This window comes from Amblyraja radiata, chromosome 1 (genome assembly GCF_010909765.2).
Source record: "Amblyraja radiata isolate CabotCenter1 chromosome 1, sAmbRad1.1.pri, whole genome shotgun sequence".
In the NCBI taxonomy this organism is placed as follows: Eukaryota; Metazoa; Chordata; class Chondrichthyes; order Rajiformes; family Rajidae; genus Amblyraja; species Amblyraja radiata.
The window spans coordinates 45,847,550-45,874,230 of record NC_045956.1 but is presented as its reverse complement, the minus strand read 5'-3'; the positions used below and the strand labels follow the sequence as shown (position 1 = coordinate 45,874,230).

The following is a 26,681-nucleotide window of genomic DNA, read 5'->3' as shown; positions in this document are numbered from 1 at the left end:
GGTCACAATAAATCAGCATTGACATAGTCTAACACGAGTGAAATAAGTCTGTAACCATGTTGACAGTTGGCCAGGCAGCACACTTCAGATCTCAAACCATCTTTCCTCAGTGGAATTAGTCAATGCGGACCTTTTTCCAATATACCCTTATGACCACTCATTTATCCATGTTATTAGAGACAGATGAACACCTCATTTCAATTTGTTTTAAATTGTATATTTGCATTCAGGTTCTCCAATTACATGGGGACAGGCAACAAAATAAACTTTCCAAACCTTGTGGAATCATTTCTTGCTCATCATTTCCAAGCGTGCCATGCTAGGGTCTTTCTGAGAATTCACTCAATAAACCAATAATGTAGCTCTTCCTGCATTTTCTCAAGACCACCCAAAGTGCTATTTTTATGCTTTGTCCCATAACCTTAGCTATCTGAACATTTATTTACAATTTCTATTTGGACATTTACAATGTATAAAATGAATCTGGAGATTAACCAAAAATAACAGATATTATTTTTGAAGTGGTTTGCAAAGTTTTATTTTATTGACTAAAGATTCTGCTTAGCCATTTCCTGCAAGCTTTGTACTCCCTTCATGAACTTGCAACTAAAAAAGATCCAAGATCTAATTCATTAAATCTTTCCTTGCTATGGCTGATAACAAATATAGTTTACAGCTTCTTGCAGAAAATCAGAATGTAAGATTGTGGCTTGAATGAATAGGTACAATTTTTTGCCTAGCATGATTGCAGTCAATGTATTATATTAACAACAAGTCTTTCTAAGAATTCTCATTAGAAAAAGATTTGGACTCAACCACGTGAGGCTTTATTGGATTGGTAACTGCTCACTACTTTAATTGGTCCACATTGGGACTGTACTTCAAATTGCACCTGCTAGTTTTCCTCATTCAGGATTTGGACCATTGGGCTCTGTCAAATACAAATCTTTATGCACCATTAAATTGTATTTAAATAACTTTGTTAAATAAAATGTGCTGATATTCAAAGCAATGCTAATAAAGTTTGATATCAAGCCATGAGAAAAAAAATCACAATGCTGCCGATGCTGGAAATCTGAACTAAAACAGGAAGTCAAGAAACACCCAGGTGATGCAGTAACTGTAGAAAGAGCAGTTAGTGTTTCAAGTCTGGGACATGTATATTTAAGTCATTCCCCATTCTCTCTGCTGCCCCTGATGGCGGCAGGGGGGAGGGACTATAAAACCAGGAAGTGGTGTGCCTCAATTAGTCCGCAAGGTGGAGGAAGGCAGAGGGTCACGTTTCTCTGAGCTGTGAATAAAACTGAACAAACGTCCACACAACTGAGTAAGTACCCTTAATGTGGTTTGAAAATGAAAATATGGTTAAAGTAAAAAAGCACTGCCTGCAAATGGTTGTTTGGGTTGAAATAAAAAGGCACTCTCTCTCTCTCTCTCTCCCCTCCTCTACTCCCCCCCCCCTCCTCTCCTCCCCTCCTCCCCCTCCCCTCACCTCACCCCCCTCTCAGCACACACCCTCACTCCCCCCCCCCTCTCCTCCTCCCCCCCTCTCCTCTCCCCCCACCCCCCTCTCTCTCTCCCCTATTTTTCTCCCCCTCCTCCCCTCTATCCCCTCCCCCACCGTCCCACCCCTAAATCCCCCTCCCCTCCACACACCCCATACCCCCTTCCCTCCACCCTCCCTGCTCCCCACCCCCTCACCTCACCCCCCTCTCAGCACACCCTCTCTCTCCCCCTTCCCCCTCTCTACTCCCTCTCCCCCCCTCCCCCCCTCCTGCCTCTCCCCCCCTCTCCACTCCCCCCGCTCTCTCATCCCCTCACCCTCTCTCCTACCCCCCTCTCCTCCCCTCCCTCTCCCCTCCCCCCTCTTTTTCTCCCCACCTCCACTCCATCCCCTCCTCCACCATCCCTCCCCTAAACCCCCCTCCCCTCCACACCCCTACCCCCTTCCCTCCACCCTCCCTCCCCCTCCCTGCTCCCAACCTCTCCCCGTCCCCTCACCTCACCCCCCCTCTCAGCACAACCCCTCTCAGCACACCCTCTCTCCCCTCCCCCCTCTCTCCTCCCCCTCTCCCCTCCCCCTCTCTCCCCCTCTCTCCATCCCCTCCCCCACCCTCCCCTAAACCCCCTCCCTTCCACACCCCCTACCCTCTTCCCTCCACCCTCCCCCCCTGCTCCCCACCCCCTCACAGCACCCCCCTCTCTCCCCCTCACTCTCACCCTCTCTCTCTCCTCCCCCCCCCTCACCCACCCACCCTTCCTCTTCTCCTCCTCCCCACCCTCCTCTCCCTCTTGCCCCTCTCTCTGTGTTTCTGTCTCTCTCTCTGTCTCTGCCCCTTCTCTCTCTGCCCTCACTCTCATCCCCCGCCGCCCCCCTCTAGATGTGACTGCAAGTTCGGGGCTATGCATCAGTAGATACGGTGGTTATGGGGTAAAAGGAGCAAATTAATAATATTAATATTATATCAAGGGGGGTAATTAGCATGAGTGCGGGGGGGGGAGATAGTTAGTGTGTGTGATGCTGCATGCCGCCTCCCCCCCCACAACCGCACGTTGGGGGAACAGACCCAACGGGTCTGCACTTGGTCTAGTATATTACTAAAAGTCTGTTCTTGACCGGTTTTGGCCATCTGTGCTGCGATTTCCGAGAGAACGCCTTCACATACGGCCGTCATTTTTGGCCACCTCGCTCAGAGCCCCCCTCTGCCGCATGTGTGCCGAGGATCTTTCCCGTCGATTAAAAATGACAGAGATATTAATGTTTTTACAAAATTCCCCATTCTCTCTGCTGCCCCCGCTGGCGGCAGGGGGGAGGGACTATAAAACCAGGAAGTGGTGTGCCACACAGTCTCTTCAAGATGGAGGAAGGCAGAGGGTCACGTTTCTCTGAGCTGTGAATAACACTGAACACATGTCTACTCAAATGTAAGTGCCCTTAGTGGTTCTAAAATGCTTGCAGAATGTGTCTATTGGTTCTAAAGCTGGCAAAAATGTCTATTGGTTCTAAAGCTTACAATAAAATGTCTATTGGTTCTAAACGTTGCAAAAAAAATGTTTATTGGTTCTAAACGTTGCAAAAAAAATGTCTATTGGTTCCAAAGCTAGCAAAAAAAGTCTATTGGTTCTAAAGCTTGCAAAAAGTGTCTCTATTGCTTCTAAAGCTTGCAAAAAGTGTCTATTGCTTCTAAAGCTTGCAAAAAGTGTCTATTGCTAAAGCTTGCAAAAAATGTCTATTGCTTCTAAAGCTTGCAAAAAATGTCTATTGCTTCTAAAGCTTGCAAAACAATGTCTATTGCTTCTAAAGCTTGCAAAACAATGTCCATTGGTTCTAAAGCGTGCAAAAAAATGTCTATTGGTTCTAAAGCTTGCAAAAAAAACGTCTATTGGTTCTAAAGCTTGCAAAAAAATGTCTATTGGTTCTAAAGCTTGCAAAAAAAATGTCTATTGGTTCTAAAATGGTTCATACTAGCGCTCCAGAAAGCCCACCTCCCTCCCCTCCCTGGTTGGCTTGGCTTGGGTGTGCGTTGAAATTGAAAGGCACTACTTACTGCAAATGGTGGCATGACGTTGAAAGGCACTACTTACTGCAAATGGTGGCTTGGGAGCTTTGGCTTGAAGTTGAAAGGCACTATTACTGTAAATGGTGGCTTGGTTGCTTTGGCTTGAAGTTGAAAGGCACTACTTACTGCAAATGGTGGCTTGGGTGTGGTGGGTGTGGCTTGAAGTTGAAAGACACCACTTACTGCAAATGGTGGCATGAAGTTGAAAGGCACTATTACTGCAAATGGTGGATTGGTTGCTTTGGCTTGAAGTTGAAAGGCACTACTTACTGCAAATGGTGGCTTGGGTGTGGCTTGAAGTTGAAAGACACCACTTACTGCAAATGGTGGCATGAAATTGAAAGACACCACTTACTACTAATGGTGGCATGAAGTTGAAAGGCACTACTTACTGCAAATGGTGGCTTGGGTGCAATGGCTTGAAGTTGAAAGGCATTACTTACTGCAAATGGTGGCAATGACGTTGAAAGGCACGACTTACTGCAAATGATGGCTTGGGTGCTTTGGCTTGAAGTTGAAAGCACTACTTACTGCAAATGGTGGCTTGGGAGCTTTGGTTTGAAGTTGAAAGGCACTACTTACTGCAAATGGTGGCTTGGGAGCTTTGGCTTGAAGTTGAAAGGCACTACTTACTGCAAATGGTAGCTTGGGAGCTTTGAAGTTGAAAGGCACTACTTACTGCAAATGATGGCTTGGGTGTGGCTTGAAGTTGAAAGACACCACTTACTGCAAATGGTGGCATGAAGTTGAAAGGCACTACTTACTGCAAATGGTGGCTTGGTTGCTTTGGCTTGAAGTTAAAAGGCACTACTGTAAATGCACTTACTTCCTGTTTGCACTGTATATTGATTTTAGATAAAATTCTACCACTGACGGCTGTGATTTTTGGCCATCTTACTCAGTCCCCCTCCGCTGAGCAGGTGCAGAGAATTCTTCCCATCAATGAAAAATAAAAGTGTTATTAGTTTTAAAAAAAAGTTGAGAATCTCTCTCCTGTCAATCACTCCATGAAAGCCACACCTTTTCCGGTGGGGGGGGGGAGAGGGGGTTATAAAACCCGCAAATGTGGGTGTGGCTCAGTCTCTGCAAGATGGAGGGAGGGAGAGGTCACGACTCGCTGTCTTTAGTGGCTTTGCACCCTACTTCAAATGGTATGAAACTGCACTTGAATTTGGTGGCCTTATACCCTGCTTGAAATAGAATTTCAAGGATTAGCCACGAGTCAACTACCAGCCCACCAGCCGTGAGTGAGTGAGTGAGTTGCCAGCACAACAGGCTTGATTGACAGACGCCAGCCCAAGAATCCATTTGGCGCACAATTTGCATACTAGTCCTCTGGAAACCAGTCCCTTCAGCCCACAACACCCATTCTAGCGCTCCAGAAAGCCCCCCCTCCCAACTGGCCACCAATATTAGAATTGGTGGAGAGGTGGAATATTGCGTTGGATGACCAGCCCTGTGTGATGCTGGGACCCAACGGGTCCCACTTAGTCTAGTATATACATAAATGTTCGATCAACGTTAGACACATATTGATCCAATTTAAAATTGTACACAGATTATATTACTCAAAAACAATATTAAATAAAACATTTCAAATGTCTCTCCTATCTGTGATAAGTGCCTAACTAAAGAGGCAACAATAGCACATTCATTTGTTTCCTGTGCAAAACTTCAGGAATTTTGGAAGGAAATTTTTTGAAAGCTTTTCAAAAATATTTAAATTAAGATTGGACCCAAATACAGAATTGATTATTTTCGGAACAATGAAAGCCTGTTCCGAACTAACTACATTTCAAAAATGTTTATTAAACTACGGTTTGATAACGGCAAAAAAACTTATACTTAAATTTTGGAAAGGCGCACCTATCCCAACGTTTAAAATGTGGATTACAAATATGTTGGAAATACTACATCTTGAGGAAATGAGACTTGTTCTAGCAGGAAAACAAGAGCAATTCTTAAGAATATGGTCACCTTTCATTGATTTGTTACAGGTGTAATATGGTGCACCACAACCCTGGAAAATAATTCATTTAGAACTAGGTGATGGGTGTGAATCGTCAGGAATTAGGCACATTGCCTTTCCTTCTTGCTTAGCCTTACCTTTTTTAGATTCCTTACTTTTTTTCTTTAGGCCCCCTTTTCTGTGGGGCCTTTTTCTTCTTCTTTTCTGCCCACATTTCAAGCACGCAGTCTACTTAACCAGTATCATTCACTTAACCCCAACTACTGCAGACTACACTCCACTACTATCCTCACTCTTTTCTTCTTTCTCTCTTTCTATTATAGCTTAAAGTTAAAAAAAACCCAAAGAAGTTGTACAAGAAATGTAATAAGTTGCATATTATGATTAAGATGTATGTACATTGCTTCTAATAAAATTAAAATTAAAAAAAAAGGAAAGATGCCCATCTTTTGTGAAGATACAAGAATTTGCCACCTGTAGTCTAATCTGTCTTCACCACTTCTTTTGAACGGTAGGACTTTAAAACAGAGTTTTTCCCCATCGCTATCATTATGTATTATTAAATCCACTTAAGCCATGGAACAATGTTCCAAATTGGTTTTACAGCATTATTTTATTGATGTGATACTTTTTCAGCCACTTGAAAAGTATCACAAAAATTCTCTATCATTCATTCTTGATTCTAATATTCTGTATCATTGTTCCAAAATAATTTTAATTTCTTGTTCTTTAAACATAGACAGTCATGGTGGTTCTTCTACTTCTAGGATTTTAGCAACTTGATTTCACCCCCCCCCCACAATTGCCATGATTGGCAATCAGCCACGATTGAATGGCGGAGTAGACTCAATGGGCCGAATGGCCTAATTTTACTCCGAGAAACTAGTTAACTTGTAAAAAAGTGTAGAGTAGTTGGAGTGGACAACCCGGGCAGGAGAAAGGAATTCTGGATGATAAAAGATAGAGGCTCTGGTCATTAAAAGGAGGCACAAGTCAGATACATGCAACTAGGATCAAGGGAATCCATCGAGGAATCCAGGTGTAGGAGTGCACGAGAAAAATCAGGAAGGGAAAAAACACCAGATGGCTTTGGCAGATAAACTAAAATGAAAATAGGTAGAGTCTTATTTCCTTGGAAAGCAGAAGGGGTGATCAAATAGTTACGGTTTGACTTAACCAAGTCATAAATAGCTGATTAAATATACCAAGAGATTACAGTCAGTTGCAAGATTACTATGGTTTTCAACATCACAAATACAGAATGGGACTGCCATAGTCCCAAGGGCTTAGAAACATGCGTTCATAGTCAGAGTCATACAGAACAGGAATAGGATGTCAGCACAACTCCTCTATGCCAACCTAGATGCCCCAATCCAGCTAATCCCATTGGCCCACACTTGGCCCTTACACGTTTCCTATCCATGTACTTCTCCAAATGTTTTTTAAATCTTATTATATCTGCCCATTTCTGATCCGTACAGTTCATTGACTCTGCGAGTTACAGTAAAGCTGAAAAACAGGTTTTTACAGCGCAGCAGAGTTTTCAGTAAAACCCACACATTGTGTTAATGCTCCAGCAACCCCTTCAATACTTATTTTACCTTCTCTATCTGGTTCTTACATCGCTTCTCAAAAGCTTTCCTGTCATTTGCTTTAATTTGTGATGCACTCTACAGCGATGTTACAATACCTACCTTCAGCGGTGATGCAGTTGTGCCACTGGCCGTGTGCACGACTTTGGCGCCTTTGAGGGGTGGGGGGGCTGGATTAAAATCCAGATTTGTCTCGCTTGTCGGAGGCAGATTTCCTCGTGCTGCTAGCTGATGAAGAAAAATCGATCAGACTTCCGTTCCCGGTTTATTTTTTTTTAAGTTTGCTGGACAATTTAATAATTGGATTAAAATAAAAAGCGACTTCTAACGCCCTCAACGCCTACAACGTGACGGATCGCAAAAAGGGGACAAAACAAAGGGCAAGTCGTTTATTTTACATATAATCTTGGATTAGATTCAATTTATTGTCATTGCACTTTTCAGTGCAACGAAACGGTTTAGCCTGCAGTCATAACATAGAATAAATAACAAACACTCAACACAGTTTAAAGTCCCAAATTCATTGTTTCTTCCCTCCTTGCTCTCCCTCTACGCTGAGGCAATCCAAGCCTCCGATGTTGTGGCCCCGCCGGGTGATGGTAAGTAAGTCCCGCGGCTGAATCCGTGCTCCGCAAACGGGCCGGTTCAAACTCCGCGGCCCCGGGCGGTCGAAGCTGCCGAAGCTGCCGTCCTCCAGTCCAGCGGATGCAGCTGTAGTTGCAGGAGCTCTGGAGAACAGAACTCGAGCTCCTGATGATGTCGTCCACTGACCCGCGGCCGAGCCTCCGAGGCTCCAAAGTCGGGTCGGAAGTTGGGTCGCCCCGCAACCACAGCCCCGAAGTCGGCCAGCCTCGCATTGGTAAGTCCAGGCTCTGCCTCCGCAGCCTCGAGGTCGGTCGCAGTTGGAGGCTGCCAGCTCCGCGATAGGCCTCAACGCAGACAGACACGGAGACGGAGGATACGGCAGGAAAGGTTGCATCCCCCCCGAAGGAAGAGTCAAAAAACATGTTACACCCACCCCCCCCACACATACACAACTAAATAAACCGAAATAAACTGCAACGGGACAAAAGAAAACAAAAAACAGAAAAGACAAACGGACTGCAGGCGAGCCGCAGCTGCAAGGCAGCGCCGCCACTTCCAATTCCACCATCTTGCTTCTTGGGATGGCTTTAATCTAATTTTACGTTGCGAAAAAGTTATTTGGGCTCCATACGAACCGGCAGTGTTTTCCTGCCGATATGGGGTTCAAATTCACCGCAAATGCAACGTCCCAATCGATTGCGTTCCAGAAACACCCACTCGCAAAATGATTAAATTGCTCTCGTTTTTGGACAATCATGTCATAAGCCGTCTAAATTGTCTATATTTTGTGCTATTCTCTCTCCATGATCATTATTTTCAAACTAAATATACACAACAGTTTGAGTCAGTGTGAAATATACATCTTCTAGATGTATTGTGCAAAAAACAATAATTTTGATTATATATTGAGTGGATGTTTCTGGATTAATTTATGGGAATTAAACATTCCTTCCATCTGGCATATAAATTCATGACAGTGAGATTTAAAAATCATGTTATATTGTGAATTCTTGTGTGAATGGGATTAGTTGGTTATTTGGATACTTAGGCTATTTAAAAAAATTATCCTTTTCTTAAGAAATGGAATCTCCAGGACATTCTTAATGGGAAAGTAGTGGGCAGAAAGGTATGTCATGCGTGGTTTGAAGAGCAAAAACTTGTAGTTTACAATGCCAAAATTGAAAAATTGAGGAAAAACAATCAGTAGCATCATCATACTCCTCAGATTGTAACCATTAAGCAACTCTGTACACAGAATGGTTACAATCTGAGGAGTATGATGATGCTACTGATTATGATATGCCAATGTGCCAGCTAGCAACTGACCGTCTCCATAAAGACTTGGTCTATTGCTAGAAATTGTAATTTATTTACCTATCTGTTACGGACTTACAGCATATAATACAATAATATTAAAGTTCTGATCTTGAGAATATCATATTTTTGAATTTTCAAGGCAGTCTGGGTGTTTATTACTATTTCCGTCACAACGGTCAATTTTGTAATTAGCTACAATTAGGTAATTAACTAATTATATGCTTTAATTTCAGGTCATCCAAGTAAGGTGTTTGATATTTTTTTCTGAATGCTTCAATCTATAATAATTGAAAATTCATTCAGTTCTCTTAATTTTTTAAGAAAGTTATGGGTTTTTGACTCTCCTCGATCACAGCTTGCGTTAATTCAATGGAAAAACAATAGGGAACAAGATGCTAATTTCCGAGTATGAAAATGGCCATAACTTTTTTAATACTGAAGATATGAAAGTGAATTAGGTGTCAAATTAAACTTCTTTATCTGATGGGATAAATTGCAGACTTGATTTTTTAAATCTCAAAATGTTGTAACATTGCTACATTCTAATCACAGTTTAAAAACTTCTCCAGAATGCTGTTGGATTTATTGGCAAGTTGCTTACTTTCATGTCCCACGTTACACTGCTGCACATGGAAATGCTTTGTCTATCAAATCTTCACGTAATCTTAAAAGCCCTTATTTCAACAACTTAATCTTCTACTTGCAAGTGAAAACAGCTTCAAAATTCTGACTGCCCTCAGAAATGTATTGTCATTCTATGTGTGCCGCTTGATGGCACATGGGTCACAATTATCATCAGCAGATCTACCATCGACTCAGCCCCAGAGCAATCAGGGGACAAACAAGGCAGCATTGTGCTTCCAATCCATTCCTCGACCTTCCTTGCTGCAATCTTGCACCACCATTCCAACACTTCACTGGAGTGGGCCAAATCAGTAGAGCAAATGGAAAACTGTTTCCCTTCATCAACCCCATTCCAGAATCTAGATCACTAAATACTATTCCTATTGAGTTACTGTACACATCTTACTTATGCAAATACTCAGAGGTCATCTCTGACATACTTAAGACAAACAAACAGGCTTAAGCTAACCTGCCCCCTGCTGCACAACACCAGAATTCAAATCCACAAGAAGGTTTGAAACCTCATTATTACCTTCCAGATCGCCAAAGTCAATCCTTGGCAAGGCACGTTGATGAATAAGCCAGCAGAGACTTTGGCCGTCTGACAAAAGGATCATTCACAGGTCAAGACCTTGATTTTGCCCTTGTTCTCCTTATTTACTGGGCACCAGCGATACCTGCCGTCCAGTTTGCATTCCTAGGTGAAATGGACTGAATAGCAGGCATCTCAGAGCATTGAAGCAATATCACCAATGCAGTCTCTGCAAAACCCATTAACAGAATAAAGAAATTCATATGGCCAAACCCCATCATCAAGACTCTACCTAAACCCCAACCAGCACTAATGGGCAGGCCAGCACCAGATTCCTCAAGGCAGATTTGTGTCACAGAAAGTTTTGAGCAGAGTAGAGGACATGCGTTAAGGTGGCTTTCAAAGCCTCCATGGAAAAAAATGTAACATTATCAACTCATGGTCAACAAGTGGTCAAAATGGCTACTCTTCAAATATCTCAAGCATAGTGAAAGAGCTGGAAGGAGCAGGGGTGCAGCTGAAAGAGTTGCTGCCTCACACCTCCAGTGAGGAGAGATCAACTCTGACCTCCAACACAGTGTGGCATTTGCAATTTATCCCCCCATAACAATACATGTACGTTTCCTCCCACTTCCCAAAGTTGATAGCTGTAAATTGACAACAGATAGATTCTTGGGAGAATTGATGCAACTATGGGGTGAATAAAAATGGGATTAATGTACGATAACTGTAAATGAGTGCTTGATGGAACGGATTCAGTGGGTTAAAGCTGTATGACTAACTCACTGAACATACTGCTCCTCACACTACTCAACATCTTACCCCAGTCACATACTGCCAGCCCCTTCTATAGATCTCACATGGACCCAAATATCCACCGCAGACAAGGAGTGGAAGTGATCATCGTTCTGGAAGAATTGCTCAAACACTCAAATCAGGAGCAACAAAGACGGTGGGAAAGTGGCATCTTTGATACTAGAAACTAACCCCCAATTCCACCAGTGTAATTTTATTGTACATCTCAAAGAAAGCAAGCAAACGGATGACCTTGACATAATATTACGTTTGTTTTCCTAATCTACATCAAAAGCCTTAATGTTTCAGTGTTAATAAACAATGCATAAACTGGTGCTGAATGATGCAAAGCTCACTATGCACAAACAAACCCACTTCGATTGTGCAATTGCTTTATACAAGCACTTACTAACTTGATAAAATATAGTAATTGTGGGGGTGGAGTGATGGCAGAGGCCAGATACCGCTAATGAAGTGCTGAAATGTAGGTTTGCAGTAAACAAGTTACAATTACTCTCTCCACTCCAATGACAAAAACATAACACCACCACGCAAAAAAAAAAAAAAAAAACAGGTAAAAATTCTTCAACGTGGCTTCAATTAAGAGATATTAGGTGTAGGAAGGAACTGCAGATGCTGGTTTAACTGAAGATAAACACAAAAAGCTGGAGTAACTCAGCGGGACAGGCAGCATATCTGGAGAGAAGGAGTGGGCGATGTTTCGGGTCGAGGCCCCTTCTTCAGGCTGGTTAGGGATAAAGGAAACTAGATATACAGTGCCTTCCATAATGTTTGGAACAAAGACCCATCATTTATTTAGTTGGAACTGACAGTGCCGTGGGAGGACCGTCTAGAGGAGGCCCACGAGAGGAAGATGGCCAAGTATGAAGAGCTGGTCATAGACTGCCGTAAGCAGGGCTGGAAGGCAAGGTGTATGCCCATCGAGGTTGGCTGCAGAGGTTTTGCAGGGCAATCGCTCTACAAAGCCTTGAATGCACTGGGCATCAACGGAGTGGCAAGCAGAAGGGCCATCAAGAACACCACAGAGGCAGCGGAGAAGGCATCAAGATGGCTCTGGATCAGGAGAGGAGGTCCATGGGGAGGAGCGAATGCCACCTGAACACAAGTCGTGGTCTGATCAACCACGGCTGGGTCGCCTGGGTGAGGGAGTCTGATGTTGAAAGATCCGAAACACCCAATGACCCCAGGTTACATCACTGATGATGTGTTCAGGAGCATCTATCGATGTATTTGTATCAATTTGCCTCTGCACTCCACAATTTGAGATTTGTAATAGAAGGAAAAAAATCACATGTGGTTAAAGTGCACATTGTCAGATTTTATTAAAGGGTATTTTTAATACATTTTGGTTTCACCATGTAGAAATTACTGGTGTGGTTATATATATATATATAGTCCCTATAACTAGTGTACAACACATAATCCTCCGAAATGTCCGCCACCTTCAATGGGATCCCACCACTAGCCACATTTTCCCATCTCCTCCCCTTCCGCAGAGACTGTTCTCTCCGCAACTCCCTGGTTAACTCATCCCTTCCTACTCAAACCACCCCCTCCCCAGGTACCTTCCCCTGCAACTGCAGAAGATGCAAGACTTGTCGCTATACCTCCTCCTTCAACTTTGTCCAGGGACCCCGACAGTCCTTTCAGGTTAGGCAGTGGTTCATTTGCAACTCCTCCAACCTCATCTACTGTATACATTGTTCGAGATCGGCGAGACCAAACGTAGACTGGGCAATTGTTTCAGTGAACACCTCCGCTCAGTCCGCCTGAACCTACCTGATCTCCCGGTTGCCAAACACTTTGATTCTCCTTCCCATTCCCACACTGACCTTTCTGTCCTAGATCTCCTCCATTGTCAGAGTGAGGCTAAATGCAAATTGGAGGAACAGCATCTCCTATTTCGCTTGGGCAGCTTACAGCCCAGTGGTATGAATTTTGATTTCTCTCACTTCAGGTAGCCCCGGCATTCCTCCTCTATGTAGCCCTCTCACACCCAAGTCACACTACTTCTCGTTTTCACCCAACAAACAGATAACAATGGCCAGGTTCCTTTATCATCATGACTTTTTTTTGCTTATCTTTTATTCATTGTTCTTTATCTCTCTACATCATTGTCTATATCTCGTTATCTCGAGCCAGTCTGAAGAAGGGTCTCGACCCAAAACGTCACCCATTCCTTCTCTCCAGAGATGCTGCCTGTCCTGCTGATACTCCAGCTTTGTGTCTATCTAAGAGATGTTAGGTGCTAGTTTTTCCAAATGTGACTCGGTTTTCAAGGAAGCTTAGAATGTTGGCTATTTGCATGGAATACGAACTTGTCACCCATTCCTTCTCTCCAGAGATGCTGCTTGCCCCGTTGAATTACTCCAGAATTGTGTGTCTATCTTCTCTGTTCTCAAGACTGGATTACAAAGCACACGGGAGTCCATTGGTGAACCTTAATGCAGCCCCAACAAAATACTTGACCAAAAAAGTCCTTTTCTCCCCATTGTCACTACCTGACATGATGAGCATTTCCTGATTTTATCTCTACCTTTATTTGCCTCCAATGCCCACATTGCAGATGATTCCTTTTACAGGGCGAACATTTTAAAAATAGCAAAATTGAACTCCACGAGTCAGCCACTTAAAACAAAAATAACATTTAAAAAAAAAATAGAAAATAGGTGCAGGAGTAGGCCATTCGGCCCTTCGAGCCAGCACCGCCATTCAATGTGATCATGGCTGATCATCCCCAATCAGTACCCCATTCCTGCCTTCTCCCCATATCCCCTGATTCTACTATTTTTAAGAGCCCTATCTAGCTCTCTTAAAAACATCCCGAGAACCTGCCTCCACCGATGATGAAAAATATTGTCCAGACCTGCATTACACACCTCTCTGAATTGCACAAAGATGCTAATCTCTTTATCCTCTTTGCGAATTGTGGAATGCAGAAATTAAGTGGGAGGATACAGATCAGTTTATATTTTGCTCCTCACAAACAGCATCATCCTGCAGCTAGCTAATGTACTGTCGCATCAAAGCCACATTAGCAAAATAATTAAAGAACTAATATTTGTCCTAATAACATTAGATGCATTAAATTGCAACAAGGGCAGGCAGATGGTTCAAACAACAACATTAAACAAAGCACATCTCCATTGGAGCAGAGAGACGAGCAGAGAAACAAAATCCCATTTAAATATGACACATACAGAACCTTTCTGGAAGACTATAAATAGACAAACAAAAATTTACTGCAGTTCCATTCCTGCTGTAGAAAGATACCCATTACACACCAGTTGCAACACTGGCGTTGCAATCATACTGGAGCCGCCAACAATTAATCCAAATCCATTACATTTATTACAGACATTGACGATGGAGAAAAACAATAATATTTTCAAAATCAATGTAATGTTGCTGATAATAGACGAGGGAGTGTTTCGATATCAGTCATCATATTCAAAATGAAGGTGTCCAATCATAAAAATTACATTAGTGAGTGTAGAAAAATCAACTATCAAATAACATCTGACCACGATTATAAACCACATTTAAAATGGATATTTATTATTAGACCATAATTAAAAAAACATGTTTTTACAACAAACCCCCACAAAATAACAATATTCCTTGCGAACCAGTGACAAATTTCATGCAAGTACAATAACTAGTCTTTCATCACAGTACAAAAGTACTAACAGTATTAGCACAAGTCAATTCTCACCACAATCCAGGGAGGTGTATTTGTACCGTTTCTCTGGTTTTCGATATTCATTTAAAAAAAAAAAATAGATGCTTCAAGCATTACATCCATGCAACCCACTCCAAATTTGGACAAAGGGAACTTCTTTATATTAGCGATTCTTCACTATTTTCTCTAATTTTGGTGGAAGGCCAAAAGGTACCAAGGATTTCAAATAGGGTTTCATTAACATGTGATGATAGATACAAAAAGCTGGAGTAACTCAGCGGGACATACAGAGAAGGAATGGGTGACGTTTCGGGTCGAGACCCTTTGTCAGACTGAATGGGCAACGTTTCGGGTCGAGACCCTTCTTCAAACATGTTATGGGGATACTAAAGTCAGTTTGCTTTCTGTGCGATTTATCTCCTTCAGTGGTACATGGACAAGTGTTTCAGATGTTTGGATAGGAGGCAACCGACTCAGATTATCACGAGGATCTCCATGACATGTTTCAATTTTACTACCAGGAAGTGATCATTACATATCGCAAGATTTTCTAAAAACCTAACCAGTTTTGTTTGAGATAATTGAGAGTATAATAGTCCCTTCCTTAAGAACACAAATAGAAGCCTCCTTGATTATTTAGCAAGATCGTGGTTGATCTTTTACGTCAGTATTCCTTTCCCCCATATCCCGCATCTTGCAAAAATCTAACCATCCGCATGGTGAATGTACTCAAGATCTAAACCTCCATAGCCCTCTTCCATACTAAATGGGCCAAATGGCCCAATTCTGCTCCTATGACTTATGAACATATATTTCATAAATACACCACCAACCTCAGGGTGAAGAACTTCAATCTCACCTCTATCCTGACTGGGCAGATCTTAACTTGACATGGTCACCCTTGGTTCAATACACCTCAACCAGTTTTGTATCTACCCTGTCAAGCTGCTCTCCAATGACCAACACATTATCACACCCAGAAACCTCTTATAGAAGCTCTCAGTCACAGAATCCAACCATTCAACAACTACTTTCAACAAACTTTCCTTGATTAGATTAGATTAGATTCGTTTTATTGTCATTCAGGCCTTTCGGTCTGAACAAAATTTTGTTTCCCTGCAGTCATACATATAATTTAAAAAATGACAAAACACACAATCAACACAAATCCAACATCCACCACAGTGAGTTCACCAAACACCTCCTCACTGTGGTCGAAGGCAAAATCTTAAAGTCTCGGTCTCTTCCCTCCCCGTTCTCCCTCTCTCTTCACTGATCACTCTCTTCACCCTCATCATTTACTCACCATTTTTAATCCCACTCATGAGACAGCACCAGTCTCCTATTTCTAGGAATGTTAGTCTACAAATTGATAAATCACCATTTGAAATGAAACACACAATAAATGAAACTAACACCCAACCTGGTATTTCTTTAATTGGCACAGCAGTGATTTAATAAATTGCACAACTAGGATAAAAGTTTTCAATATTTATGTTTACCTTCCAAACAATGTTGCTTTTATTTACATTGTTCTCCCACTTCAGGAACTTTTTTTTTTTTTTTTAAAGAAGCTTCCTTTTTTCTCCCAGTTTTGTTATTCTTAACAATACCAGGCAACGGCGACTTCTCCCGCTCGAATTGCGGGGTTGAAAGTGACCTGGAGCGGGGCTTTACATCGCCCGGCGCGGCTTTAAGTTGGTGCGGACTTGCTAGCGCCCGCCGGGGGCTTTGACTTTGACTTCGGGAGAGGAATGGAGAGCAGGGGGAGAGACAAGACTTTGTCTTCCATCACAGTGAGGAGGAGATTCACTGTGATGGATGTTTGTGTAAATTGTGTTGGTGTGTGTCTTGGTTCTTTTCTTGTGTGACTGCAGAAACCAAATTTTGTTTGAACCTCATGTGAGGTTCAAATGACAAATAAATGGTATTGTATTGTATTGTATATGGAAATAAAGTTGCAAGGTTTAGGGATGCAATAGAAAGAGAACCAGTGCTTTAAAGGAGGTGAACCATCTGCTTGGCTCCGAGTCCTATTTGTAGGGTGAATTCCCTCAAAAACCTAGCCCGTGTGTATTGAATAAATTGCAGGACACAGTTTACTAATGCAATTTGATCAGAAGTGCAAAACATTAAGGGGGAAAAAAATAAAAACACTTGAAGATGAATATTTCAAACTTGCAGGCAAGATCACGCTCTTAAAAAAAAAACCAGTGCAGACTTCAACTCTTTCAAAGATTAGATTAGATTAGATTCGGTTTATTGTCATTCAGACCTTTCGGTCTGAACGAAATTTTGTTTCCCTGCAGTCATACATATAATTAAAAAAATGGCAAAAACACACAATCAACACAAATTTAACATCCACCACAGTGAGTTCACCAAACACCTCCTCACTGTGGTGGAAGGCAAAATCTTAAAGTCTCTGTCTCTTCCCTCTTTGTTCTCCCTCTGCGCCGAGGCGACGGTTCAAACTCCGCGGGTGGTTGCTGCCTCCTCCACAACTCCAGGGCCGAGTCGGGTCTCCGCTGCTGCTGCTGCTGCCGCCGCCACAGCTTCGGTGCCGAGCCGGGTCTCCGCTGCTGCTGCTGCCGCCGCTACAGCTTCGGTGCCGAGCCGGGTCTCCGCTGCTGCTGCTGCCGCCGCTACAGCTTCGGTGCCGAGCCGGGTCTCCGCTGCTGCTGCTGCCTCCGCCACAACTCCAGGGCCGAGTCGGGTCTCCGCCGCTGCTGCTGCTGCTGCTGCCACAGCTTCGGTGCCGAGCCGCGACTCCGCTGCTGCTGCTGCCGCCGCTACAGCTTCGGTGCCGAGCCGGGTCTCCGCTGCTGCTGCTGCCGCAGCCACAGCCCCAGGGCCGAGCCGGGTCTCCGCTGCTGCTGCTGCTGCTGCTACAGCTTCGGTGCCGAGCCGGGTCTCCGCTGCTGCTGCTGCTGCTGCCGCCGCCACAGCTCCAGGGCCGAGCCGGGTCTCCGCTGCTGCTGCTGCTGCTGCCGCCGCTACAGCTTCGGGGCCGAGTCAGGTCTCTGCTGCTGCTGCTGCCGCCGCTACAGCTTCGGGGCCGAGTCAGGTCTCCGCTGCTGCTGCTGCCGCCGTTACAGCTCCGATGCCGCCAGCTCCGCCATTAGGCCTCGGCGCAGACGGAGACGGGGAATACGACCGAAGAAAAAGTCGCATCCCCCGAAGGAAGAGACCAAAGCATGTTTCTCCCACCCCACCCACACACATACACAATAAAACAAAATTAACTAAGACATGACAAAGAACAAAACGAAAGAAAAAAACAGACGGACTGCAGGTGGGCCGCAGCTGTTAAGCCAGCGCCGCTATCTTCTTCAAAGCCTCCACCATGGATGCCCCCTCATCGATTCCTACTTCAATACCTCACACTAGAGTTGTTCTTCACTAGAAAATATAGGCCTTGGTATTGATGATATCTTATGGATGGTTGCAGTGAGATTATTGTCTTAAAAGATGCTTGGTTCATGCAATGCAGCCATCTCTCCAAATCTTTCATACAGCAATATACCAAACTGGTCTCTGCCTCAGGAAGGATATATTTAAGGTACACAAAAATGCTGGAGCAGCAGCATCTATGGAGCAAAGGAAATTTCCTTCTTCCCCATTTCCCTTGCTCCATAGATGCTGCTGCACCCCGTGAGTTTCTCCAGCATTTTTGTGTACCTTCGATTTTCTAGCATCTGCAGTTCCTTCTTAAACACAAGGATATATTTAAGATTGAGGGAATGCAAGGAAGGTTCATTTGGTTTATACCCGAGATAGTGACATGGCAGAGGGAGTTGTTAATGTACTGCGAGGAAAGATTCATCAAACTGGACCTAAACACTCCAAAATGGTGATTTCAGTGAAACTTGCAATATTCTTCATGCTCGTCAGGGTAAAAACAAGAATGACGTCTCCCATGCCTCGAGACCCCCAAAACCAAGGGCTACAGTCATGAGTGTGAGCCATTGAAAGAACATTTTCTTCTGATGGGAGCACTGAATCTTTAATTCGCTTCCCAAAAAGGCTTCAGAGGATCAGTCACTGTGTGTATTCAATGTTTAAAGATCAGTGTCATCAAGGAATGATGGGGTTAGTGCAGTAAAGTGTACTCAGATAATCAGCTTACATTTCATTTAATGGTAGAGCAGATATAAAGGGGCCAAATGATCAATTTCCAATTGCTCCATCGTTATACCCATCTAGCTTAGACCCACAGAATGAAGATATTTCCCCAATTGCTGAATCCATCAACTTGGTAAAGAGTTTTGCCAAAACTGTTCATTGCAGCTCAAATGGCTATCAAGCAAAGATAACGTTATTGCTTTTCATAACTACCATCTCAGTAGATCCTCACCCCAACCTCATCTACAACGACTGCCAAAGACAACTAAAAAGGGGGCTCATAAAAAATACAAACAGAAAATGCTGCAAATGCCAAGGAGATCAGGCAGCATCTGTGGATAGAGAAAGAGAACTAATGTTCCTGGCTGATCAACCTGGTTTGGAACTGGGAAAGTGAAAATATTCATATTAATTGCAGAAATGGTAGGACAAATGGAATAACATTGCTGTAGTGATGTGCTGTTGGATCTCTGGGTCGCTGAGGCCTTCAAGTCAGTTATAGACTTTCAACTGCTAAAACCTTTCAAAACCTAGTCTAGCATTGGACTTGCACATACAATTCCTCCCTTTTATCCCTCCTTGTCCCTTCCAAGTTTATCTAGTCCATTAACCCCATCCCAGCTCTTTCCATCCCATTAAAATCTTGCCTACCTAAATTATCCCCTGGGCCAATAAGCAAGCTGATATTATTTAGCCATTACTTCCAAAACGAAGGGGCCATTTTCAAAAATCAGATATTCATCCACATGCATGGAACACTGGGCATCTGCTGCACCCTCCCCCACTTTTCTTCAAGGCCCTTGGAACATATATAGTTGCCTCCGAATCCATAATCATCTTTCCTGAAAATTCCCTGGGAACCACATCCAGTTTGCACCAACACTGCAAAACTAAAACAGCTGTGCCACAAATAATATTCTCCAACACTTAGTGCTTGAGGCAACATTAATCCAGCCTTCTCCGATATTGCCCTTGATGTGGTATTTCACCACAACGTCCTCCAATACTTCCCTCCTTTTGAGCAGCTGAATAGAACTGGCCTCATCAGTTCCACCTCCTGGTCGAGATATTATTCCAATGTCTATTTCCACCCCAAGATCTTTTCACTGCAAATGATCAAATTACTTGTTTGTCTTCGATTTTTTGATGAGACACACGCTTTAAATTCCAGAAGAGCCAAAAAGTTTCCTTTCTCAAATTACATGGCTTCCCTTCTATTGATGGAGCACTCACTTGTATATCCTCCATTACTCAGACATTGCTCGCACCCCACCTCCTTTCAAACAGCTTCTCTAGTCTTGTAGTATCACTATACTATCCTCCGCATCCAGTACATCCCCTTCAATTACCGCCCGTTGAACCAGTCCCCACAACTAGCCACATCTTCTCCTCCGCTCCTCCTCTCCGACTCCTTGCAACAGGAGGTACAACACTTATCCTTACACCTCCACACTCATCCAGTGTTCCAAATAGCCCTTGGATGCCGAACCAAACACATCATTCACATGCCCCTCACAGCAGTACTTTTACTCCTAACCATCTCATTGGGCTCTTCAATTAATGCAGATTCGTTTTTTATTTAAATTACATCAGATTGCAAAAAACTACAATCAACCTGCGCATCATTTTGCGTTAAACATTATTTACTGTTTACTCAATGAGCTTCATGTAAACCAGGAATTTCATTACACCCCCGGTGTACATGATGACAAACTATATCGGATCAGGCGAAGCAAAGATTCACGTGCATCTCCTCCAACCTCATCTACTGCATTTCAATGAGATGAACAGGTACGGCCTCCTTTACATCACTGAGATCAAACACAAACTAGATGACCAACTGGCAGAGCATCTACATTTTGTCTGCAATCCTGAGCCATCAGTTGCTAGCAATAGTCAACTCCCCTGCCCATTCCTACATTGAACTGTCAGCCTTGGCATTCTCCACTGCCATGGCAAACTACAAGTAATTAAGTAAGTAAACTTATTGGCCAAGTATTCACATACAAGGAATTTGCCTTGGTGCTCCGGCCACAAGTAGCAACATGACTTAGTGACAGTTACGAATGACTCAGAAAACACTAAACATTAATAATAATAAAACATTAATGATAAAACACCATTGATCAAGCATGTGAACCAACAAAATACCAGATCAAAGGGAGGCTACAGATTTTTGGCTGTTACGTAGAGCAACTACTCGTGGATAAAAACTGTTTTTATGTCTGGCTGTGGCAGCTTTTACAATCCGGAGTCGCCTTCCAGCGGGAAGTGATTCAAAGAGCTTGTGGCCAGGGTGAGAGGGTTCAGAGATGATCGTGCCCGCTCGCTTCCTGGCCCTTGCAGTGTACAGTTCATCAATGGAGGGAAGGTTGCAGCCAATAATCTTCTCTGCTGATCAGACAATTCGCTGCAGCCTCCAGGTGTCGTGCTTGGTGGCTGAGCCAAACCAGACCATGATGGAGAAGTAAACTCTACGATGGCCATGTAGACTAGGATCATAGAAAATAGGTACAGGAGTAGGCCATTCGGCCCTTTAAGCCTGCACCGCCATTCAATATGATCATGGCTGATCATCCAACTCAGTATCCTGCACCTGCCTTCTCTCCATACCCCCTGATCCCTTTAGCCACAAGGGCCACATCTAACTCCCTCTTAAATATAGCCAATGAACTGGCCTCAACTACCTTCTGTGGCAGAGAATTGCCTGTGGCAGATTGTGCTTCCTCAGCTGCCATAGAAAGTACATCCTCTGTTGTGCCTTTTTGACTGTGAATTCGATGGTAGCTCCCCACTCAAGGTCTTTGGAGATGATGGTTCCCAGGAACTTAAAAGACTCCACAGATGTGACTGTGGTGTTGTTGATGGTGAGTGTCTTTATAAGAACAACACCTTATATTCCACCTGCATAGTCTACAACCCAATGGTATAAACATTGTATTTTGCAACTTCAGGTATCTCTTACCATCTCTGTTTCTGTATCTCCCTCTTCCATCCTATCTTCCCTCTCTCCACCCTCCTCTTTATACTAGCCATCTTCCTTCTCCACTCTCAATCCTGATGCAGCTTCTTGACCCAAAATGTCAAAAATCTCTTTAACCCAACATGCTGCTCGACACACCGAGTTCCTCCAACAGTTTGTTTTTTTGCTCCATAATCTAATATATTGCAATCTCTTTGGTTTTTCTGCTTTTAATTTAATATTGGTTTTGATCTTTCAGATAGTTTGTTACGTAGGTAAAGTCCAGCTGCTCACAACACATTCTAACTTCCTCCAACCACAAATTTCATTTCATCTTTTCAACTGAGCTCCTGACCCAAAAAGTAAGACTGCTTTACACCCTACCTCAGCTTATACTGCACCTCAAATCCAAGATGCTTTAAAAAAAAGTTTCTGCGTTTAATGGTGCAATGGTTTTCTGGCCTCCCATCTTAAAGCCTCCGTAAGTCCAAGCTCATACATTGCCTATAACCTTACATAAGTATTCACTGATCAACATCAGTTCCACATCTACCAATGTGATGTCCCTTACAATACTCAACACTCCACTCCTTTAATTGGTAATTTCTGTATCCTTCGCCCCTACAACTCCATTTGAACTCAGCGTTACTCTAAAACTGACCTGTTTGCAGCCACACCTTCAGTTGTCTGGAACCTAAACTCTGGGACACTCTCACCGTCTCTTAATTTCAGCATCGTCCTAAGTATTAACATGTTTGGCATCAAAATATCTGAACATCAAAAAACTGGCTTTCATTCCTCATTTTAAAGTTGTTGCCTTAGAACAGTGGTTCTTAACCTTGGGGTCATTTGGGACTTTGCTGGGGGTCATGAAGGGGACACAAATAACATATCAATTTGTTGAGCCCATGTTTAGGAACCTAACAAAGGTACATACCACATACAGTATTTTGTTCGTGTATGCGCGTACTGGTGCCAAAAAGGTTAAGAACCACTGCCTTAGAATCTAATGTGATTTGTAGATTCAGTTATCCTTTAACAGATCAAGGCAAGGAAATAATTTTTGAAAATAGTCATATTCCTTCAATTATTACAAATCACTTAAAAAATATTATTCAATTTATGTGCAGCCTCATATCACAGTTTATAGCAGATATCATATTCACCATAAACTCCGATATAAGGCTGAACAAAGATTGATGAATCTTTTTCAGTGTTTACTAATCATTGAAACATCATGACTTTATTTCCAAATGTTATGCCTTACCTTGATTAAAGAAACGCACTCATCCTTAGCATCACCAAAGATTTACCAACTGAACAATTAAACACATCATTTGTGGATATAACGTTGGGAGGGGAAAATAGTTAAATGTAATAATCTAAACATAGGCATTCACAAAATAAGTCAGACCACAAGCAATGTAATCCATTTAACATAAAACACATTAGTTGTCCAGTTTAGAAAATTCCACAATCAGAGTTATTAACCTACGTACTAATTTTCCAATGAAACAATTGAAAAATACATTACAGACAGAGGCTGAGACACAAAATCTTCAGTTATCTAAACTCAGGCAAACACTTATGATTGCATAACTACTTCTATCATAAAGTGATAATCAATTTAAAAACAGGATTGGCAACACATTACATATTTTTAAATACACAAGAGACAGGTTTTAAAGTGTCATGGACTGACGGATTCACAATTTAAGGAAGTTGGTTGAATACAAATAGTACATTAGCTAGAGAACTGTGGGCTTCCCATGCTAAACAACTCTGAATATATTGGATAGCAACTTTCCTGACGCAGGGAGCTTCAAAACAAAAATCTGTGTTAAAGGGACATAAATAGATGGTGCAATTCAAGCAGGGCCAGAAGCTAACTCCACTGTTGGGAGACCCATGCAAAGCAACAGGGGGAAAAAATTTTAATATAAGAATTACATCTAGTAAAATGACACTTCCAATGAATGAGTCACAGAAAAGCACGAATCCCATTTTAAGCAGTTTGTCGTGTGTCATCATTCATTTTCAAGTCCTCTTCACCAGGGCAAATGCAGTTTGGTTGACTTACCTACACTGAAAGAATTTGGATGATTAATTTATACTATATTTTACTGAAGGCATTTATCAAACTTCTTGGTAGCCACGAATCCTAAAATAAAATGTTTTGAGGAAACCAGATGGTAATACTCGATCGCCAGGAGTAAGATTTCTACTGAACAGTACACAAGAAAATGAATTTCACTGTACCTGGGTACATGTGATAAATGTGCCATTGACCATAAACTCATATCACACAGAACAAACTATTGCTGACTTGATTATGCACCCGTATTCTCATCCCCCCCCCCCCTCCCCCCTCCCTCCCTCCAATGTACAATTCCTCTTTTTCAAATTTCCAAACCCTTCTTTCCATAAACATTATCTACGACAATCAATGTTCACTATCGCTGACAGACACAAAATGCTGGAGTAACTCAGCGGGACAGGCAGCATCTCTGGAGGGAAGGAAGGGGTGACGTTTCGTGTCGAGACCCTCATTATCGCTGGGCGTCTTGATACAACATTTCCTGGGGATGGGGAGGGGAGGAGGCATTTAAAAAACCCCAGAAAGACAACTCCATTCCTAACACAACAGATTCATACTCGAGCACTCACACTCCATTTTACAAGTCAATCAATTTAAATACCCACACGTATATTTCTCACCCACACATTAGAACATAAAGTGCAAGACACAAACGTGAGGAAAGCACGAAGAGCCTGGTATTGAACAGGGGTGGGTACGTGTGTGTGTTTACAGTGCATACACAAACCACCACATTCACCACTCGGAGAGGATGACAGATTCACCTCCTACCTTCAGATATATCAAGGTCTGAGGTACCTTTCACTTGGGTGAAGCACCACTGGACATCGTTCCCACAGCCTCCGACTCCTTAAGAAAAAGAGAGAATTCATCAACAAACAGTGCATCAATACAAGGTGCAGCCAGCGTGACTGACGGTGGAGGCAAACTGCCCTCGTAACACTATGCTTCCCCGTGTTGTGTGTTTGCTGCCGCTTACTTCTCATAGCTGCGAGTTGGCGCCGCCGTTACAACCCGGAGACTGGAGCCAAGACTCGGTCACACCCCAGAGCGACGCTCCTTAATCATCTGTTGGCTCGGCTGGTCGACTCGGGGTTTGGCCATGAATGGAGCTGCCCTGAATGACAAGGGTCCGGGCCAATCGCGCCAGCAGCGGCCAGCCCACTCCCCGCTGAGGAGCTTTCCCTTATCCAATGACAAAACGCCGGGCAGATTATCCAGCAGATTATCCTTCGCTTGAGTCGCGGTGCAGGTTTTGCAGATTTACCAGATTTAAAGTGGGTTTTCGATTAAAACAAATGGCTGCGGCGTTTCGTCGTGTCAGACCGAGCTGGTCTTTACAATGAACATTTAGGTCGGCGAAGGTTCACTCCAGTCTCCCAAGTACTTCGCTAGATTGAGTAAAGTTGCAGAGCACCTGTTGCAATATGTGGGGTGGGGTCAAGCAATTCCTGTGTCCTTTGGTCTGAGGCAGGTATTATGATATTGACTTGCTCCCAGCCCAGTTCTGAAGGATCTGTGACCCACGAAACAGAGTGTCTGAGACCCAAGACAGGGTATAGACAATAGATCTCAGACCCAGTACAGGTGAGGCAGCTGTTTTGGGATGTGGGGGCGATTCTGTACAACACCAAAATAGTTAATCACAACTGATTATTTAATACAATTCTCACCTACGAAAGTAGGATGCTATGTTAGCATGCTAATGACTGGAGAAACTGAAGAGATTACAGCAACCGGAGAAACAATTGTAGAAACAAGGAACTGTAGATGCTGATTTATACCAAAAAGTGTCAAGTCAAGTTTATTCGGAATAGGCTGAGAGCCCAAGCCTTTCGTCCTCCTCTGCCCAGCAGTAAATTAGCGGGTCAGGCAGTATCATTTGGAGAAACAGGGTTTGAGCTATAGGGAGATTTTGAGTAGGCTGGGACTCTATTCCCTGGAGTGCAGGAGGATGAGAGGCGATCTTATAGAGGTGTATAAAATCATGAGAGGAATAGATCGGGTAGATGCACAGTCTCTTGCCTAGAGTAGGTGAATCGAGGACTAGAGGACAGGTTTAAGGTGAAGAGGAAACAATTTAATAGGAATCTGAGGTGTAACCTTTTCACACAAAGGGTGGTGGGTGTATGGAACAAACTGCCAGTGGAGGTAGTTGACGCTGGGACTATCCCAATAGTTTGGCGTGGGGGGACCGCCGTGAAAAACAATAGAGGACACAGCGTGGGGGGACCGCCGTGAGTGACGGTGGGAGAACAAAGGGGGATCTGGTGTGGGGGAGGGGAGGGGGCACTAGTGTCTGTGTTTGTTTAAGAAGGAACTGCAGATGCTGGTAAATCGAAGGTAGACAAAAATGCTGGAGAAACTCAGTGGGTGAGGCAGCATTTATGGAGCTAAGGAAATAGGCGACATTTCAGGTCGAGACCCTTCTTCAGACTGATCAGCCTGCGTTTGTTTGTTTGTTCATTTGTTCTGGTGAAGGCAATGTGGACATGGCAGCCAGACAACACTCACTTTTTTTCTCCCTTTTAATTTAATTTTAATTTCAAGTTTTCGTGTACCTTGTTGTGACTGTTGGCAGACCAATTTCCCTCTGGGGATGAATAAAGATTTATTGTATCGTATCATTTAAGAAACAGTTGGACAGGTACATGGAATGGGACAGGTTTGGAGGGATATGGACCAAATGCAGGCAGGTGGAACGAGTATAGATAATAGACAATAGGTGCAGGAGTAGGCCATTTGGCCCTTCAAGCCAGCACCGTCATTCAATGTGATCATGGCTGATCATCCCCAATCAGTACCCCGTTCCTGCCTTC

The 26,681-nt window shown here is 43.3% G+C and overlaps 1 protein-coding gene across 2 annotated transcripts in view; it reads right to left on the bottom strand.

The window, feature by feature from the left end:
* The window catches only part of ppp2r2c (protein phosphatase 2 regulatory subunit Bgamma), a 278,754-nt gene extending 253,814 nt beyond the window's left edge, over positions 1-24,940 (bottom strand). The window contains exons 1-2 of one of the 2 annotated variants that reach the window (XM_033020985.1): positions 24,842-24,940; positions 24,634-24,711 (exon numbers count right to left, since the gene is read on the bottom strand). In XM_033020985.1, coding sequence (XP_032876876.1) covers positions 24,634-24,711; positions 24,842-24,848 — 85 coding nt within the window. In that variant the 5' untranslated portion in view covers positions 24,849-24,940. The remainder of the gene's footprint in view (positions 1-24,633; positions 24,712-24,841) is intronic. The other variant, XM_033021010.1, reaches the window with a different exon arrangement.
* Between the last annotated feature and the right edge of the window lie 1,741 nt (positions 24,941-26,681).